The following is a 21,038-nucleotide window of genomic DNA, read 5'->3' on the forward strand; positions in this document are numbered from 1 at the left end:
AATGTTTTAAGAGTGACCAGCAAGACTAAGATATACAGAAAAAGAGTGTCTTTATTAGCATTGTTACAGGCAATGCATACATAAGAACTGATCCTTAAAGTGTACAACCCCCCAGCCAAGTTTAAAGCAAGAGAATCAGCAGATTGAGATCTATATTGTACACATGTGCAGTAACAGGATCTCTCTGGACCTTCCAACATAATAGACTGAAATCACTTTACAAAAAAAGTAAATAAAAATAACACCCATTTTAAAAAAGTACCAGCTCCTAACAAGCTGGCATAGCATCAAAAATATCAAACAGGGGAGTTGTCCAATCATAAAGAGTTCCTGTAAGGTTTGAGTATTGCGTCGTTCACACCCTGCATGTGCCAGGCATTGAGTTTAAAGCTTAGTAAAAAATACACACCTAAGAGACAAGGTGGAGTTCAGATTTTAAATTTCCATTTTGTTAGTTGTTACTAGATGTTTTTTTAAATGGATCATCAGTATAATTAACATCATCGCTGGATGGCAGCAGTACAAAGAATGAACCTTTTCCTTTTGTTAAGAGTTCTCTAAACTGAGTCAGTGTGAATTAGCAACATCCTTCTCTGGAATCTTTAGCTGACATGATCTTATGCCAATTCCAAAAAAGCACCCTTAAAAACTTTTAGCTTGTTTCTAAGTGGGTAAATATTTAAACTAGTTAGCAAAATTAAACACCAGAATTTTCAGAAGTTATTTTTGTGCATAGTTAAATGCTGCAAGATGATTTCACATTTAATAAAGCAGACTTTAAAGCAGCAGCAATTTGCAAGAAAACGTGTTCCCTTACAATATCAATCTTAGCTCAGGGGAAATGTGTGGGGTTTGTTTTCCCAGCCTCTTGCAATTGCTTTTCATCTACACTGGCTTTTAGTGCAAGTCATTAAATTGTTTGATATCCAGCATGGCTCCTCTTTCTGCCAATCAAGTAAGCGATCAAGACAATTAGAACAAGACCAGCAAGGGCTGCACCAACTATTATAGGGATCAGCATGTTATTTTCATCCAGCTGACATTCTTCCACTGAAGAGAGAGAAAAAAAAATGCATGTTAGGCATCAGTGCAGCAACAGATGGCCATAGCCAGAACTCAAGCTTCTACTCTCAGCACATAGACAAAACCGGCTTAAGTTAACTAGTTAAATTAACTTGATCTAGCTTACTTTGCCAACAACCAAAGAAAGCCAGGTCCACTAACTATGATCATTCAGGATGAAATCTTTCTAGGACTAGTTGTACCCACAGCACAGAGATGTATAATAATTGTTTCCTTCTCAAGAACTGTTACTGGTAAGCACAAGCTTAGCCATCATATAAATATATCCATGTGACTCCTCCCCCAGCTGTTTTGCTTTAACCACAGTCACAAAGGACAGCATTAATTAAAAAAGGCAGGTACCTCCCAGAAAATTGCACCTTTTGTACAACTGTCTGCAGACAGTTAGGAGAGAAAGTTACCACTGTTTCCTAATTCTTCTCTGGATCACAAGGAAGAAAGTCCTACCTATTTCAAAGCTTTTTACATACTTCTCACAGCAGCCCCCAGAACATCTGTAATAGGGCATGCAGAGACTAAGCATGGCACCCACGAGCTGACCTTTGACTACCTAATATTATATGTTTATATCAAAGTGCACTTCACAAATCTTAGGTTCCCTCTCCCGAAATGTAAACCTCTTACCTGGCCCAAATTTGTTTCCATCAATCTTGAAAACCTGGAGCTGAACATTAAATACATTGACAAAGGCATTGTCTATGACCCGCAGATTCTCCTCTGCGCTGCACTTGTACGAGTTCCCCACTGTCGCTCTCAGCTCACTCATGCTGTTGTTCCACGCTTCAAATCTGAGAGCTGTGTAAGAGAAAGTCTTATTACAGAATCCTGAAGAGCAAGAGCTGTAAGCTCATAGAGCTTAAATTCAATGCGTTCATCCCCAACATTTCTAATGCGTTATTTAACGCAAGCAACTGTTTAAATTTACAGTAGCAGTCACTGAAAATAAACTTCTTGAAAGTCCCTACCTTTTGCTTCAGAAGGCAGAACTGTGCTTATATTCACACCTTGCAGGAAGAATTTTTCAGCAGTTGTATTCTTTAAAAAACAAACAAACAAACAAACCGTTTAAGCTAATGATGTACAACATAAGCTGTCACCATTCCAGTTCAATTCTGCATACATTTTGAGAAACGTTTCCAAAGGGTAGTCCACAGTTGGGATTAGCGTCCAAAGGAAGAGCTGAGTTGCACTTCTAGAGAGGAAAGCTACACAAAGTCTGTACCTTAGGGAAAGTTACTCTGGGGAAGGGAGGCAGAGAAAGGGGGGACTACAGCCCCTCAGACAGCTCACTTGACCTCCAAGCTAAAGGTATAGTCGCACCTATACTTTAACAAGGCTAGTACAATGATCTCACCTGTGCTACAGACACAGCTTTAAAGCAGCTTGGTACCCCACAGAGATGTGGAGAATCATGTAACAGAACAGGTCTAGGTGATCATGTATTAAAAGCAGCACGAAGCTGACAAACACAGGGGATTCAACCCTCAAAGGTACACAGCTCCAGTACAGCACTGGGGCAGGACTGTGGGAAAGAGGATTTCCACCCATCACAGGAGTCCATAGACAAGCACAAATGGCTCTTGGGCTGTACAAAGAATATTAATGAGGACTTAAATCCAGTTCCAGACTTGTACAATTAGATGAGATGCCTATTTGTCACAGGCTATTCCTCTGCTATAGCAGAACTATTCCCAGTTTGGGCAAGAAGCTTTAGAGAGTAGGCAATATAATCTTAAAAGAAATTCCCACTCCAAACAAAATAGATGTCTGTCTATACATATAGGTATATATCCTTTCCTCACAACAGTTACCAAGTATTAAACCCTCTAAATCCTAGTATTAAAAACAAAGGAATTATTTACTCCCTTTCCTGTAGTTGTATCTTTTTTCTCTTGTACTTGCCCCGATTAGTTTTCCCACATTAGTTTTCCCCTGCAGACCCTACACCCTTTGTGCAGAGACTCTTACCAATGCAAAGTGGAAGATAACCTTTGTGGTGTTGTAAGTCAGAAACAAGAAGGCAGACATTTTGTTGCATGTCCCAGAAGAAGTCGTATTACGTGGCATGAAATTCAGCAAATCCAATCCCGTCTATGAGAGAAGTGCATCAGTCATGACATTTGAAGAGACTAAGACATCACCATACATTCAGCTGCTCTGGCAGGGGGATTGGACTAGATGATCTTTTGAGGTCCCTTCCAGTCCCTAACATTCTGTGGTTCTGTAACTTTTAGCTTGCTTGTACTCACATGCACACATACAATGCTGCGTTTGCCCACTCATTTTACAGACAATCAGGCAGATACATATGCAAGTTACAGGCCGGTGTAAGCTGCACCTGAGCTACCAGGTTGGTACAGAGAACAAAGTGCATTTTCACATGCCTAACAAAGCTTCCTGAAGCCAATAACTTGCTGCTTGCTCCACACTAAACTACTTCGGTCCAAACAGCATAACAAAAAACATTAGCAACCACCACCCTCAGGGGGCAACAAGCTGTGAAATACTGCTTTGACATAATCACAGGAACTGCCTGTAAGCACAATCATCTTGCACGTCACTTCAGTTCAAAATGCATTAGCTTTGCCCATGGTAGATGATTTTATACTGTCCTGCATCTGCAGAAGGCTGGGGGTTAAATGCACTTGAACAACCCAATGGAAACCTTCAGTAGCTCTTAGTTGACCCTAATGTGACTTTGGAAAATTTAATTCCTCCCTGGTCATTACACTAGAAACCAGCTGTTCCAGCAGAGCTAGAATGCCACACTAAAAGACACAGCTTAGGGTTATTTCACACAATTAAGGTGGCTAAAACACAGTCCGTCATAACCAGCTACTGTACAGCCACATGCCATCTATCACTGCTCATTATTATACCTGTCAGTCATCATCACCATAAATAAATGCAATAGATTCCTTTGCACCACCACATACAGCATCAAGCAACTAAATCCTATACAGATACCACCCTCCCCACACCAGGTCCTTTTTCACTGAGATGCAACTTAAATTACACAAAAGGAGCCATAATATGTTTGCCTGTACTTGTCCTTGTTACCCCAGATTAAGCCACAGGACATGAAAAAGTAGCTTGTGATCAAAGGTCCTTATAACAAAGCTTTACTGGACACAAAGGTTTGCCAATCCTTGGTCATTGTTTCCTTTTGAGGGCCTTCAGCAGTCCCTTTGGGATTACTCTTCATAGCTTTGCCTTACCCATTAGTGGTAACAGCTTCATCCATGGGGTTGGCAAGCTGGGCTTTGCATTAGCAATGGAGGGAAAGAATCTGTGCCAGGGCTAGATCTTATATAAACCATGTAGCATTTTTGCTGTTGAATTCTGACACTAAGCTTTAAAGTCAAACCCAAGCCTCTTTGATGCTGGCTGGAAGTTAACTAAGTCACAAGTTTTACAGTGGTAATAATTTTCCCTTCTGATAGTAATTCACTGTTTTCATTCAGGTGCCTCAGGACAAATTCCTGTATTTTAATTAACTGCTTAAAAGTCTTGTTTAGATGGCATCTTTGATAATAGGATTCCCGCTACTCATCTCGATAATTTTTACTGCTTCTGTGGAATGGTCATATACACTTACTGGCTCTGACAGACAAGCTTAGTACTCTTACTGAATGGAAAAATCGTGAACAACCACTATCAGTAGAAGAGAACTGTTTGAATCATCACCAGTTTAGTCAAAGTTAAGCAATTCAAATAGATGACAATCATGGATGAACACTTTAAAGAACTGTTCTGCTTTGTTTTTAAGAAAAAAGTTAGCCTATAATAATTTACCAAGTTTTCCCCAAAGAAGAAACCTGAAGGCTTTGAAGAAAAATAATATATACCTTTCCATCTTTTTTTTCATATGTGATATTAAGCTGTAACCCCATGTAGGCAAGTATACAGGTTCCATTTGCACCAGACACGTTGTATTTACCAACTTCAGGACTTGGGGGTGTTGCAGTTGGTGCTGGGCCAGTCGTTGGAACCTGGCTAGTACTTGGAACATGGCTAGTAGTCTGTTTAGGAGTGGTAGGCACTACAGCAGTAGTAGAGACCATGTCTTCAGCACATTCTGTCTCTGAAGAGAAAGGGAAACAGTCATTACCAAACAAGATGAAGCTGTGGGATGATCTACCTTTTTAATCCTCAAGGGAAAGGAGCACACAATTTCAAGCAGCTTTTCATAACAGAAGATAATAAAAGCCAAGAAACACATTACCCGAACCCCTGTTGCAAAGTCTGAGACATTTTCAAAACCTGGCATGTGAAAATGACACCTCTGCTGTTTCTTACAGAAGTCAAGGTAACCACATTTGTTTTCATTACAGTTTGTCATTTCAGCTCACCATCAGGTCAGGATAAATAAGATGCTGCTGTGCTGACAGAGCCAGTGTCCCTGCTGTATGTTCACAGCCAGGCTGAGATGACCACCCCTCAGGCACTCTGGGGACTCCTGCTAGAAGCAGAGGAATACTTCTCCTGCCTGTTGTTAAAAGTAGTGTCCAGGAGATGTGTGTTCTCCTTCACCTCCCTCAGTTACACTACTAGGTTGTGAGGCCCCTATGTCATTACTTTGGCAATACGCACAGCAGCATTAAAATACTACTGACCCTCTCAAGCAGTGCCATGGCTCTTCTAACAACAAAGGGATTCTAAGACACCACTTCTGAAGGCAAATGTTTTACTATATATATATTTGCCCTTAGACACATGGTGTGAACTGTGGGTTTGTCAGATGCAGGGACAGGAGTTGGACTCAATGATGCTTGTGGGTGCCTTCCAACTCAGGACATTCTATGACTGTTCTATATCCTCTGCCTCTGGGTCTCACAACCGTCCTTCCCTTTAGTCCTGCATGACTGGCCACCCACCACTGGGGGTACAAGGCTGAGTGAAGATGTGTAAGACTGCCTTCTTTTTTCATCCAGTTCAGCAGCAACTTCCAAAGCAAAAGCGGGGAGAGAGAGAGAGAGAGAGAGAGAGAGAGAGAGAGAACAGTGACTCTGATTTATTTGCCGGAGTACTCAGAAACACCTGGCAGCAAGATCTTAACTTGATCTGAGAGCCAGGAAGGTTCCTGCATCGAACATCAAGCCAAAACCGAAAGTCACAGCAAAGACATTACTGTAGTAGAGGCTTCCATGCTCCAAGCCAAGGTCATTTCTATGTGCCAGGGATAACAGCTTGCAACTTCATAAGGACAACAGCAACTGCAGCAGCAGCAGCCAATTCTGACTCAAAGGGCCTACTTCTATAATTTAACCCACATGTATCTTGCAGATACTAGATATCTAATATATAGCCTCTGACCTTAAACAGCAACTTTCTGGCTCAGAAAGAGGAACTCTTAGCACACCTTCTGAACTCAGACTTTCTCTAGTCCATTTCTGGAAGGTTGAAGAGTGGAGGGAAGTTTGATGAATGGAGGAATGACCACATGTTTTGTAGACTTAATAGATACCGGTCCCCAAACGTGGTAATTTCCTAACAAATAAACCAGATGGCCGCTTTACTGGGTGCTTCAATGGAGAATTTCCCTCCATCTGCAAGACCTCAACACATACAGCCCCTTATTCAAGTTGGCTGAGATGAAAGAACTGAATCACTTCAAGTGAAGATTTGTCCTAGGTGGAGTCTTGATACAGTATTTTTACTGAACTGATTTACAGCATAGCTCCTAGTAGCTCTTCAAGACTGATTTGAAGATGAGACAAATTCTTACATCTTTTTCTGACAGTTACAGGAAAGCAGCTGACAAAACTACCAACAGATAAAGTAAAAGCCTCTTGTTCTTCAGACCTGCAGATAATCACCACCGTAACCTCAGTCACCAACTTCTAAGTACACTGACAGGAGTTTCCATCACCAGTGATGTGCAGATACACTGAATAACGAGCACTTCTTCCCTTCAGTGAGACTTGCCCAGATCACCAGCAGAAATACCCTCTAATGAAAGAGTTGCAAGGAAAAAAAAAGGGAGAATTCCAGATCTAAAGTTTCTCAATAACTAGATGCCAAAAGGAGAGGGGAAGGCTCGCATCTACAAGAACAGAAAGAAGGAACTGATCTGGAAAGAACAATATGATTTCAGTGTCAAGAACATTAGGAAAAAAAAAAAAAGGATAATATGAGAATTAACCATTTCAATCATTAAAAAGAAAAAAAACCCCAAAATAACAAATACGCCCCCTCATCCCCCCGCTTCCCCCAACAAACAAACACAACAACAAACCACACAAGGAAGACAGAGCTCATCATGCAGTAGAAATAGAAAAAAAGTATCTGGATGCAGTCCCAAGACAGTAATAAAAACGTAAGTATGACAATAATTTAAAGGAAAAACCTGCATATGGCAGTATGAATAACAGGAATGTGCAAACAAAAACAAACCAAAAAGCTTGAACTCAGACCAGTGTCTGTTCCAGGATCATAGGAAATCAGATATTTTTTCTGAGGATCAACAGTTTCATCAAGACAGTGATACCACAGGACAGAGAAAAGCAACTCTGGTGAAGCAGTCATGGAAAATTAAAACATTTATATTAATCTAAAGTAGAAGAGAAGGAAGTAAAACCGAAAATAAAGTAAATGCTGAAGAACTTGTGTTGCATAAGGAACATCCTCCAGATATAATGCAACATTGATTTTTTTTTTTTTTAAACCAAAGGACTATTTAAGAACAGATAATAGTTGATCGTAAAAGTATTACACTGCAGGCAGATTTTATTGAAGTTTTGTAGAAGTTAAAAACCAGCTTTTCCCAATATCATGGCTTATGTTTCAAGGCTGCTGACACCTGATCAGCTATCATACTCATCCAGTATGATAACTGGATCAAGATATCATATTTAAAAACTTAGATAGTTCTGAAGACTGAAGTAATAGAAATAAGATTTTTTTTTTAATGACAAATGTAGGTCCACATATTTGCTGCAAATTAATTCACTGAATGAAAGAAAACTGATTAAGAGAATGATACATGCTGAAATTTGAGCCAGTCATGTGAGGCAGCCATAAAAGAAGTCAATGTCAGTGTTATCATGCATCAGACAAGGTATTTTTCAGAGATACAGGAGAAGGCAGAGATACTCCTGTAAAAGGCACTTGTTCAGTGTATCCACCCCATGCAAGCACTGACCACCCTCATTTATAAGATTAATTTCAACTTAACAGGTGCATAAATGGGATTAAAATAATAAGAAAAGTTCTGCATTTCCCAGAGAAGATGAAGACATTTTACTTGCCCCAAAAGCAAGGCAAAGAATTATCACTCCTTGAGACAGCATGGATGATCAGTTTACATGGCCCTTCAGATTTGAGGAGTGTTGCCACAAAAGCAACAGACAGGAACAGACCATGAAGTAGTTTGTTGTCTAATCATTATAGCAGTGAAATTCCAAAATGCTTTTCAATACAAGAAATCAGGACAAAAAGTCATTTTGTGACTGAGTCTGACAAAGAACATGACTGTCAGAGCTTAAAGTCTCCTGTTGCAAGATGCACGTATCTGCTCCCTCCAGACCAGTTCTGTATTGTCTGCCATTATAGCACTGATGTCCCCAGAGCACACAGTAACTAGTTCAAACTACTTTTGTAGAGGCATAATACTTGGAAGTTATCAGATACTTCTTAATCTAAGATTCTGGCCATGTGCCCAGTCCACCTACTGCAGCACGCGTTTACATTCATATATACTCATGAACAGAAAGAATGTTCCCTAATACCTGTACAAAACCCACTGGAAAAGAGTGCACTATCTTCTAGTCATAGATGCTGACACCCCTACAGAGAAAACCTGAACCAGGTCTACTCATCTCAAAAGATGCTGCTATCAGAGCTTTAAATCCAGTTTGTACCTGCCTAAATATGATTAGTTAGGACTTTGGAAGAAACAACCTATTATTAGAAATACTAGCTCACCAAGTACATTTTCTGCTACGAGATACCTACTGTTCATACTGAAAGTGCCATTCATGAGATAGGCTTCCAAAGTAACATTGCTAAAAGTAACATTCACGTTCTTCATATTGACTTGCTTGGAATTGATGCATCTGTATTCTGTGCCCATATGTGCCTGGATAATACTTTTATGTGATACTCTCTTCATTCCTGCTGTAAAAAGATCACATTGCATTAGTATGTAACAGTGTTTAGAGAAACAAATCAGTATTACATCTGGAAGGGTTACACAATGGGAACAGGAAGTTTTAATTTTACCTGCAGTTGAATTAAGGAATAAAGTTGCATCTGACAGATTGTAGGAGAAAACTAGCTCTTCAACTTGGTACGTGTCTTTAGCTTCTGAGAAATTCAGGCTTAACGAATGTCCTGCTCCAAAACCCAACACCAGAAGTGGATGAGATGTGTTACCTGTACCACAGGAGCTCTGTGACTCTACTGTTGCATTTTGTGGAAGACGGAAGTGTGCAAACTGTGGGGCAGAAAACAAAACATGTAAATGGGATGATGTAGCAGCCCTTCCTTACTGCTTTTTAAATATCCCATGAAACTGTTATAAAACATACAGCTGACATTCATATATGGTATGTCTACTTATATACCTGTATACAGCAACTGGCATGTTACTGGCACTTGCATTTCTAAGAACAATATTCTCCAAAATTTGAGGACAAAACAGTACATACAGGACCTCTTAGACAATCCATGTCATCCCCACTCCCCCTTGCCCCCCAACTAGCACTATGAATTTACAGGTACTTCTGCACTATGTGAATCAAATCTGGAAAACTCAGGAAATGTGAAAAACTGGAGAATTTCAGCTTTGCTTCTTGTAGTATAATTGAGAAAGAACAAAAGCAAGTGGTACAGCCTGCATAGTTCAGCTATAATACTTTATTACATATTGAGAAGTAACTTGGTACTTGAAGAACAATACGGTGTTTACTGGAAGGTTTTCAGCTTACAAGAAAAAACAGCCAGAAGCATGTTGTAAAAGCAGTCACCTCTGAATGCAAACCTGCATACCAGTATCAGCAGGATTTCACTCCACCAGCACCACTGAAAAAATGGACTAGGCAATATAACTCTCCGCTCAAGTCACAGACAGCAAACACACCACTGGCAAAGTAGATCTTTTTTTTAATCTCACATTACACTGACGGCTAGGAAAAAGAATCAACTTCAAGAGTGTCTCAAAACATGCAGTCGCTATGAGATTAAAAATAATCCACAATTCCTGTTCAGTAGTAAAGACACCAAAAAAGGAAACTGAAAAGCAGAGTATTTGTGAATAAAAATTCTTAACTTTCCATTAACAGGCTTTTGCTCTTAACGTGGGACAACTTGTAAGCCCTGCACTGGTCTGTAGATATACTGAAATCTAGATATTTGCTAAGCTATACGCCAACAGCCATTTCAATTCAAGTTTAGTCCATGTAAGCAACTGCGATGACCAAGCTCAACAAAAGACCATTGGCAGCATTTTTGCCTTTAGAGTTTCAAGTTTTAGCTACCAATAGGACTAGTGTGGAATTTCAGTCACAAGAACAATTTCACACATGTATTGCTTGTGGTGGTTTCAGACTGCCTTAACCCTGTTGTTTAATTAGAAAAAGCATCAGTAATAAAAAAAAAAAAAATGATGCAACTTGACTGGGAGGGTGGAAATCTCTGCTGAAGCAGTTTTTCATGCTTAAATATTTGTTTGAATTTTGAACACTGTGCACATGCAACAATATCAAACACTTTATAAACACAAGTTAAAGACAAGCAGTGAGATAACCCCCTTACCTCTTTTTGCCCACTGCTTTTGTATTCCACTGAGAAGGCTACTGTCAGATTGGCGATTATGCAGACCTTACCACTTGGATCTTTCACCTCAAATGAAGAGCAAGCCTGTAAAAAGCCTGTTAAGAATGACAAGAGGTTAACTTGGTGTCACTTAAGTTTTTATTTTTGATCCCTAAGAGACAAGTAGGTACAACTGTACATTTTGGGAGTACATCCTAAACGGCAGTTGCATTTGGCAACTTGGGTATTAACAGTCTCTGTACCAGCTTCAACATCACTAACACACAGAGGATCAATTTAACAGCCCATTTATAAAAAGACAAAGCCACTCAGACCAAAACTGTTGACATGCTGGGTCCTCAGAGGGTAAGAAAAATTTGCAACAAACACCAGTCACTGTTCAAGGCAGTTATGCAGTGTTCACTCTACACAGCAACTATTTCGCAAGCTTCAGCCAGAACTGACTTGGCATATTTGATCCCGCACGCCTGTAGCGCTCAGCCTCCCCCCCGCAGCCTTCATTCCCGCTGTACCAGGCCACTCAGCTGTACGTGCACTGAATGCAGCATTTAGAAAACTTGGATTGACTGCAGATGTTTTGGAAGGACTGCCAAAAATAGCATGCTGGAGTGTGCCACCCTTGCCAGGAGAAGTTCTCTTTACTGTCATCACGCTCTCTGCGCTTGAGAGGAGGATGGAGGCCAAGACCTTGACACAGACTGAGGTTATGTTTTCCTGACCAGTAGACAGAGCTGCTGACAGAAACACAGGTTTTTCCCCCATTCACCCCCCTCCAGCCCCAGTGCTCGGTGCACTAGCACAACTGATTACACTAGTACTGACTGCACAGGATAAGAACACACGGCAAGAGCAGCACGGGCTTGTCCCTTCCAGCCTCAGCATGGACTGTGTCCACTGCCAGCAAAGCTTTGCCCAGGGGACACATTCAGGCAGGTTGGACAAAGCCAGAAAGGTGGTTATCTCATTCTTCTGTTTGCAGTAAGGGCTAACTGGACAGCGCTCCTGCATCTCAAATCACACTAAGGTGCTCCAAGTTCTTTGTTGTACAGCATTTTATTTTTCTGATTTTTCAATTTGTCACGACACGCACCTCTGAAGCAAACCTCACTGCAAAAACCCCTTACTGATAGCACTCTATCTGCTTGCATTTGCAACAACTTCAATCTTGCAGAAAACCTGAAAGAAAAAAGCAGCTGCAAGACATAAAGCACTCAATTTATCTCAAGCAAATAAGCTTTCAAGAGTCAAACATGCTAATCCATTCAACTGCTGATATAGCAAAAAGATCCAACTGAGAGATTATCCATTAGTGAGCTGCACCCCCACCCCCCTGCCCCAAAGTTCTTAAAAAGCAAATCTCAACTCCAAAACTTTTTGCTACAAAGCGATAGTGCCTACAATAGTATTAAGACAGTTATTAGGAAAAACCGGACTTTTGTCAGCTGGACTTTGGTAGAAGGCCCTTCAGTTGCAGGAACACATCAGAAACTATTTCTCTGGCACTCAGCATTTTCCCTTGTTGCCTTCCCCTTAGGAACGATATACCCTCCCCCAGAATCAAAGGGGAACAAAACTTGAACTGGTATTAATATACTTTACCCAGCTGATTAAAGAGTTTAGACTTGAAAACACAGATAGACAGAAATTGCTTAAGAATGGATAGCATAGCAAGCTGATATTTCAAAGCAAATTCGTCCCACCTTTGACTTTGTGTCCAGCTCGGTGTTCATTAAGGAACATATATTCACAAATAAAATGTTATTATTGCAGTTCAGAACAGTACTAGAAATAGTCAATGCTCCTCCACATGGAAGTTTCAATTTGCCAAGTTTCTTTCAGTTTGGTTTTACATCTGGAACTTGTTTACATTTTAATCAAGCACTTGTCTTCTCAAGAGCAGAGCTGCTTATACTTTCTTGACCATTTCTAGCATAGCATAGAAAACAGTGTAGAGGGAGGGAAAGAGTCCATGGCTACTTGAAACAACACTAACAATGGAAGGCATACTAGAATGAAAACCTTCTGTGTACATGTTGACTCCTTTGTTTGATAGCAATAAAAATCATGACGATTTTAGAGCTAAAAATAAACAATACTCGGTGAAAGAATGGAAGAAAAAAAAAGTCAGTTTTAAAGAGAAATGCAGGGAAAAGACTGAAAAACAATTAGGAAAAATGTTGCCAACCTAAAGGAAAACATGACAGACCTGCCCATTACAGATGATTCAGAGAACAACAAAAGACAAAGTAGAGGTACCAGAAAGCACCAAACGGAAGACAGATTCTGGGAATGAAGAGCTGACAAATCATCCTTCAGTAAGTGTAAGTAGTGAATAAACAGTGAAAAACACCAACTCTTATATTTTTGCAAGGTTAAAGTTCACACCATTATACAAATCCTGACTTTGTTAGTGTGGACCAAACGCTATAAAACTCCATTCCTTCTCAAGAAATGTTCAGCAGCTGCTGGATTTGCAGTGTTAGTGATGAGATGGATGCATCCAGCAGGAGGCACCGAGCTGTCCTACATGAAGTGGTAAGAGAGCTGTTTCACTGCAACCAAGTTGACATGCACAAGGATGGCAATCAGAGAGACCACCGTGCTGCAGCATCATCTGCTCCCATGGTCTTGGAGGAATGCAGATGAAACTGAGTAAAACATAAGGCACGCAGGGACAAAGAAAAGACAGGAAAAAACACTGAAGAACAAATCAAGAAACTGAAGGAAAGAAGGTCCTGCATATTCTTTGCTCCAGCCAGTTTAAGGCAGAGGAACAGCTCGCTGGGTTTGGCAGCAAAGCAGCTGTTGAGTTTGTGAAGGCAGTTTCAGTGTCAGCTAGTGATTAATGCATGAATCATCACCAGCCCACAAATAGCATGAGCCTACAGTCAAAATGTCAAGAATACAGAAAAGCAAACTGATGTTGAATCAATCTCTCTTGGGAATATTTCTAATTAAGTTACATAAAGTATTGCTTAATTTTATCATGGTATATCTACAAGTTGAGAATATTGCTTGTGCTTCTCATAACAATATAATTCTTTGCTATTTAACACAAAAACTGATACAGCCAGCCTCTTGCTTCTTAACTTCAGACTTTACATGTTCTTCTTAATAAACTAGAACACCCTATCTGACAACTATCTGTGCTAGAGCAAGTGCAGTACTCCAGATTTACGCAGCTGAAGAGCTCCTAGACTTGTCAATAGCAAAAAGTGAGTTTTACGAAGTTCATTATTCACTCGGCTGGAAATCCTACATTAAGGATATCTAGTAGAGGAATCAAAAAAATATACTAGCATCAAAGAAATTTCACTTAGTTCAGATGCTTCCTTTGTACTCCAAGAGGTTCTGAAAAAGAGCTGCTTACATATTTATTCTAGCTGCATATTTTGAATTGAAAATCATAGGATCATCTCTCCTTTTATATCTAATTTCCGAAATTAGTCTCATACAAGAAAAGATTGCAGGTAAAAACTGAAGCAACAACTAGATATGTCACTTGAATTAAATCCAGCATTCTTCCTTATCTAACATACCTACACCAAAAAACCAAGCAGAGTGTATTAGCAGTCTGAGATAAAATAAAAAAGTCAAACAAAACTTAGACTTCCCAGTGATATAACAATTTATCTTAAAGAATTCTACCTCAAAAAGGTAAGTTTGTTTTAAACTGTTTAAACTGAAAACTACCAAGCTGACAAAACAATCTAGCTCATTAAACAATCTAAATTTGAGCCCTTTTGAATATGGCTCTTAGAACGGCAGGATTCTCCATCTCTTGAACACACAAAAATGCTTTCAGGTTTCAACCTTTCTGTAACTGAAATCCTGTTAGCCAAGCACAGCTACTACTACTACTCTCCCATATAATGGAAAGCTGCTAAGGGAGAAAGGTTAATGGTTGTTGTGCTCTAAAAATAGTAGGCATAAATTAATGGCAATTGTTTACACTGTCTGCTTGCAAAGAGGACTTGAGTTACCACAGTTAATTATTTACTTTGTCTCCAATTTTTATTAGAAACATGAAACACTGACAATAAGGATCTCAAAAATAAAAGCTACTTTTACATAATTTGCACTATATTCATGTTGCCTGCATACGTAAAAACCTCTTTAGTATTTTTCTTCCTCCCTCTTGGCAGAAAGGACAGCAAGCCATCCCAATCCACCTGGGCATATCCCCCACATCACCAGTTGTTCAAGCGATACAGATATTGAGTGGGTGGGGCTGCAGTTAACACTGAGTGACTATGGCATTAGGGCAGAAAACCAGGGTTGCAGCATAGCCCAGCAAAACGCCCCAACAGTGGTTCAGAGAATCACCCCATGGCCTGGTCATACGCATCAGAGATTCTCCTTGGCTACAGCCTACCCTGTAATTACTATGTGGCAGCACTTTGAAGGCGAGGGACACTTGCTGACTGATGCCAGCACTACACAGTCACTCTGTACCTGAGCTACAGCGCTGCTGTGTTATCCTGCACCTTTGCCCAGATGGGAATGCTGCTATCTACAGGGCATTAATCCATGGAGATAAGAAATGCTGGTTCTTATCTAAAGGTTTGTTTCCTATCGTACATGTAAACAGAAGTGCCCAGTAATTTACTCATTCTGATGGTTTGGAAGGATCTTGTCATCTCAGTGCCATTTTGTGACCTTAGTCACCACTTTAGACTTCCAAGCCTATTCCAGAGGAGAGAATGCAAAAATCTCTGAGGAGTTACGCTCTCCTCTAATCACTTGTCTTCTAATGTAAGCACCACTCCCAAAGGGACATCTTGCTCAACTCCTTTCTCAAAAGAATAAGTCAAGGTCACTTGCTTAGGATCCAGGATCTATACTACCTTGGGATAGTACAGAAAAAACCAAAACAAAACAATAAACAAAACCCCCCCAAACAAAAACAACAACAACAAACACACACACACAAAACAAACAATTTAAAAATTAATGTATTTGTTGAAAGATCACACTATTTACTAACCCTAACATTTCTGGAGAACATTTGAAAGTAGGAAAATCCCTTGGCAGAATTGATGTATGAACCATGAGACAAAATGGTCTTCATAAAATTATGAGTTACGCTTACCTGCACCAATGGACTCGGAAGACTAAACACTATCTATCTGGAAAGCATACCAAGAAAAGACAAGGCTGGATCTATTTCAACTGCTGTTGGACACACTTGAACACAAACAGTGGCAGAAGCAGGAAACAGAGCTTAAATCAAGGATGGATGAGAGTACTTTGGGGGAGAAGAGAATCAGAAGAACTTGTGCAGGTGCAACACCTGATTATATCCACTTCCTGATTCAACCCTAGAAGATGTATCCTCAACAACTGTCAGGGACAAATTTCATGCAGTCTCAAATTATGATTTTGGTATTGCTGATTTCCAGTAGGGCAGTAAACCTTTTGTTTCTCAATTCAAGTTTGCAGATTAATAACCTCTATCTTTTATAAACAAATTTATAAAAGTACAAAAGCATTATAAACAAAAGGACATGGACCTGTCAGAGAAGAAACAGAGGAAGGCCATGAAGATAATCAGAGGGCTGGAGCACCTCTGCTATGAAGACAGGCTGAAAGAGTCTGGGTTGCTCAGCCTGGCAAAGGCTCCAGGGAGACCCTACAGCAGTCTTCCAGTACCTAGAGACCTACAAGAAAGCTGGAGAGGGACTTTTTACAAGGGCATGTAGTGACAGGACAAGGGGTAATGGCTTCAAACTGAAAGAGGGCAGATTTAGATTAGATGTAAGGAAATTCTTCACTATGAAAGTGATGAGGCTCTGGAACAGGCTGTCCAGAGAAGCTGTGGATGCTCCATCTCTGGACGCGTTCAAGTCCAGGATGGATGTGGCTTTGAGCAACCTGGTCTAGTGGAAGGTGTCCCTGCCCAGAGCAGAGCAGGTCCCTTCCAACCCAAACCATTCTACAGTTGGCTATTTAGCAGCTCTACACTTGCCATCTGGCCAGAGAATTGCATCAAGTTTAGTCACATGAATCTTCTTTATGGTTTCCTATCTAGAGGAAGGAAGTCCTGGGATAGCTCTACAGCAGCTGATTACATGAGTCCACAGGAAGGTCTGAACTCCTGTGGCTAGATCCTTTTCAGTGTTCACACAAGTTCATTTTGCACTTGCTCTGGTTAGTGCTGCTGTATCACACCACACAAGTAACACACATCCTTCAAAGTAGCTGGTGGCCCCAAACAATGTTTTGAAGGAGCACTGTATTTACAATTTAAAAATAAAGCCTCCCCAGAAGAGAGGATATTGGAAAAAGAAGTAATAAGCCAACCACCTAAGTAGCCAGTCTCCTAGTCCTGTCAAGAGTAGATCTCATCCCTGTCAAGGAAAGTAAAGACATACTGGTGTTCTTGTACCACACAGATTGAATTCTGCCTTGTTAAGAAATCAGAAGCCACTGAAGTTTAAAACAAGAAAGCCAAATGTATCAAGTGTGGACTACTGTGCTTAAGCCTGAATTTTGGAGAGGAAACAGCTAGACAAGTGCTCACTGCAAAAAGCTGAACTACATTTGAATTCTGTACTCTACTGTCAGGGTACTAGCAATACTCTCACACTTTGAATTACAGTAGAAAAAACAGTACTGACAGCCAGTGCTGCTATCAAGTGATAGAGATGGTCAAGAAACTGTTACCCTTACACTGAAAGGAACACCAGTCCACCTTGAAGTCAAGATGCACAAAAAAGTGGAAGCCTGGTTTATCAAAACATAAGATATATTTAAAAACCTATAATTTACTATTAAGATAATGCAAGGAAGCGTTCAAATAACTGTTGTAACTACTACCACTCACATACCCAAAAGGGTCTCCTGCCAAGCTTAGGAGAATAAATACCAAGAAATCCATTATGGCACCAAGCTTTCTCAACGGATTTCCAAACAATCATGTGTGACTTGAGAGAAAAGACAAATTGTTGCAGTTAAGCTGCAACAAGCAAAGGCGAGGTATGCCTTTTTAGTGCTAGAAATAAGTTATCTTTAAGACATAGAAAGGCTTAACAGAGATAACAGTAGTTAACTTCTCAGTTCTGGAGGCAATAAAATATCCATCTTTTCTTTGATTAGGGTTCTTCTGTGCCTAGAGGTAATTCTTCAGTTTATCATCTGCTACTGTTTAGAAATCATCCTATTCACTACAGAACAATCTAGAAGCAGGTTACATAAAAAATGAAACTTCTAAGTCAGCCTGAACAGGAACCTCAGGAGTGTATCTCAAAAGCGGCGTGTCAGGGAGCCTGTGGAGTTCTTATTTGGCAAGTAAAAAGTTATGTTACAAGTCAGAAAAGCTGCTGAAGTCAAAGCCAAGTAACCTATCACATGACGACAGGGCTTGGGACTAGCACACAAATTCAGGCCCGCAAAGACTGTGTCAACACACTTGAAGAAGCTACCAAGCAAACACTATGTTAAGGGCAGCACTTGGTAAAACAATGTTTCGAAAGTCACACAATGTAGAAGTGGTCGTATTTCATTAAAACTACTTCATACACAGTCTCAGTTTCCTACAGCTAGCAATGCCAAAACTGAGGAAAACAATACAACACCAAATTACTCACTGGCTGGAATTTATTATCCATGTTTCTCTCAAATATCCCTACATTGGTAGCAATGTTTGAAATTCCCCTTCAGACTACAGTTGTGCAATAGAAACACGTGGACTAGGCACCATTAACTCTGAAATGGCATCACACTAGTTTTCAAACTCATTTTTCCTTCCCCAAATCTCAGACACTTTATGACTTACTCACTGAATCCATGTCTGACTCTAAACCTAGATTTTCAGAAATATTTTCTCTGATGTGTCTGTGTTTCAGAAATGAAAAAAACTACAGGGACTCTAGGACTCAAAGAACACAAGCAGCTCCATTGGTCTTGGCACACAACCCAATTGACCCATCGTGCCCAATAGCAGACAGGCACCATCTTCCCTCATATTTCAAAAAGCAACAGCTAAGTTTGAGGGCAGGTACTTCATTTCCCACAGTGCCCTTTCCCTGTATTTATCACTTTATTGCCTAAATCTCTTTTTCATTCCTGATGCACGTTTGATATTTGTGAGGGAATTAATCACAAAATACTCAATGTTGATATATGAAATATTCAGCTTTGTAGTTGCTGCTCCATGTGAATGGAAAAATGAAACAGTGAGGTGTGGTGACGTATTCTAGAGGGAAAAAAATATAAAAATCTATTGTCCCGAAGTCAAGGCATTGGCAAACAAGCTTTCACATCTGACCCACCCATGCTAATTCTTCAGCCTCCTGTGATCATTACCTTATCCTCATCAGTGTTCACTCAGATGACTAAAAGGCTTCAAATGAGCTGAAAATGCCTAAAGAATTCAGTCCTTATCTTCTTATTATCTTACATGTCATATTATTCTCTGCTCACCACCACCCAAGCTCCACACTCCAGCAGAAGATGGTGGAGGCTATCTGTACTCAAAGAGGTCTCTATTTGCATCACAAAGTTTTCCCCTAAGACTGTAGGATAAAGTTACATAGAAACACCCAGCTACCAGACGGTGGTACAAAGCCCTGTTTGTCAGTAAATAGTTACTCTGTAGTAAAACAAACTAGTCTGTTGCCTAAGCTGCAGCAACCTAACACATTTTACATGCCAGAAAGTGACAAAGCTAAATGCACTGAATTATGTTTGTAACTGCTAATTAAGCAGACGAAGACTACTTCAGTCCCGGAAAATATTATCTCTGTTACTACTTAAAAACTACAAGGGCTGATCAGAAGACAAACAGAAACAATTCTTCATTTAAGCCAAGACTATAAAAGATAATAAAAGAATTCCATTATAACAGCAGCTCAATGCCACTTAAGTTGCCAGTCCTAAAAACCAAGTCTGATAGCACTGTACACACTCTCCTTGCTAGAGTGGCTTGCAAGAGCTGGATATCTGAACCGCCCCTTGTGACATCTTTCAGGCTCAGTAAAACTAAGTATCATCAATAACGACAAAGATGTTTACTACCAGAGAAATGTCAGAAGAGTTTCAAAGGCTGCCATAGTGTCCAAACTCATGGCACATAACTGTTCTCAACTGCTGGATTATTGAGGAAATATTCTTGCTAGCTGCTGAAGAAGTTTGCTTTGCTGCCAAAGCCACATTTCAGAAACCTGATAGTGTCACGTGATGTGGCTTTCAAGGCGAGAAACCTAAAGCAAGGTAGTTATCAGTAAACAAGCCAGACACACTTCCTTATAAACCCATCTTGCTGCACCAAAGAACCCCTCTCATGAAGACACTAAAATCTATCTATTCCAGCGGCATTTCAGATTTCACTCAAGATAGGATGAAAGCCATTAAAGGAAGCATTACAGGCTCTAAAGAAAGGAGCTACTTCCTAGCAATGACATCAGTAGTTAATGTGTTTCCATGCCTCTGGAGAGCTAAAGACACATTTTCAGGTTCTTCCCGGTGCGCTGCCCCTGGACTCAGAGCAGATGCCGAGACGAGCATTCCTGGGCGCTGCACGGTTCTCTCACCAAGCACAGCAGCAACAGCAGCAGCCACCGCCTTCTCTCCATCCTTCCCCTCGTACCTCCCGCAGCTGTCACAGGTTCCCAGGCCCCGCACGGACCCGGTGCAGGCAGTGGGGGAACGACCTCTCCAAAGGCGCTACTGCCGAGGAGCTCCGCAGGTGAACCTGCCCCCGGCCGGGCCGCAGCCCAGCTGGGTGCCGCACCACCGCCCCCCGGAGCCCCCAGGCCAGAGTTACCGCCCCGGAATGGCAACAGCAGGTGTGAGTCCGCGGGCGTGTTTCCAGTTACAGCCGGCGCACTGGTGCTGCTTCCAGCGCCGCCGGCCCCGGGGCCGCCTCAGGCCGCAGCGACCCCCGCGCCGCCCCGCCGGGCGCTACAGGCCGCGGCCGCCCCGCCCCTCTGCTTACCGAGCAGCGCGGCCGCCGCGAGCAGCCCCCGCGCGCCCTGGGCGCGAGCCATGGCGGGGGCAGGGGACAGGGCGAGGCGGCACCGGCGGGAGCACGGAGAAGGGACGAGGGCAGCGGCAGTAGCGGCGGCGGCGGGGGGCGGCGGCAGCGCACCGCGCTCGGGAGAGTGGCGACGGCCCCGCTCGGTCATATGACCTCTGACGTCACCCGCCCCGCCTGGGAGCCGTCACGTGACCCAGGC

At 41.3% G+C, this 21,038-nt stretch overlaps 1 protein-coding gene across 3 annotated transcripts; it reads right to left on the minus strand.

Annotated features, from left to right (window-relative positions):
• Positions 1-33: 33 nt before the first annotated feature.
• On the minus strand, positions 34-21,000 carry LAMP1 (lysosomal associated membrane protein 1). 3 transcript variants are annotated; one of them, XM_080346785.1, is made up of 9 exons: positions 20,798-21,000; positions 10,840-10,955; positions 9,307-9,520; positions 9,040-9,198; positions 4,932-5,167; positions 3,052-3,174; positions 2,049-2,118; positions 1,708-1,878; positions 34-1,050 (listed from the first exon to the last, which is right to left on the minus strand). In XM_080346785.1, exons 1-9 carry the CDS (start codon positions 20,985-20,987, stop codon positions 911-913), a joined length of 1,419 nt encoding a protein of 472 aa, XP_080202911.1. In that variant the 5' UTR covers positions 20,988-21,000; the 3' UTR covers positions 34-910. The 3 variants fall into 3 exon arrangements, with proteins under 3 accessions (XP_080202911.1, XP_080202910.1, XP_080202912.1); XM_080346784.1 differs by having other exon boundaries at positions 9,040-9,201; XM_080346786.1 differs by lacking the exon at positions 20,798-21,000 and adding an exon at positions 11,951-12,023 and having other exon boundaries at positions 9,040-9,201.
• Positions 21,001-21,038: the final 38 nt, after the last annotated feature.

The sequence above is a fragment of the Nesoenas mayeri genome, assembly GCF_963082525.1.
Source record: "Nesoenas mayeri genome assembly, chromosome: 1".
Lineage (NCBI taxonomy): Eukaryota > Metazoa > Chordata > Aves > Columbiformes > Columbidae > Nesoenas > Nesoenas mayeri.

Coding starts and splice junctions, on each gene's coding strand:
- LAMP1 (XM_080346784.1), bottom strand. CDS start 20,987: ATGACCGAGCGGGGCCGTCGCCACTCTCCCGAGCGCGGTGCGCTGCCG. Junction 2,119..3,051: donor TTATCTTCCACTTTGCATTG/GTAAGAGTCTCT, acceptor TGTTTTTTAAAG/AATACAACTGCTGAAAAATT. Junction 1,051..1,707: donor TGGAAACAAATTTGGGCCAG/GTAAGAGGTTTA, acceptor CTCTCTCTTCAG/TGGAAGAATGTCAGCTGGAT.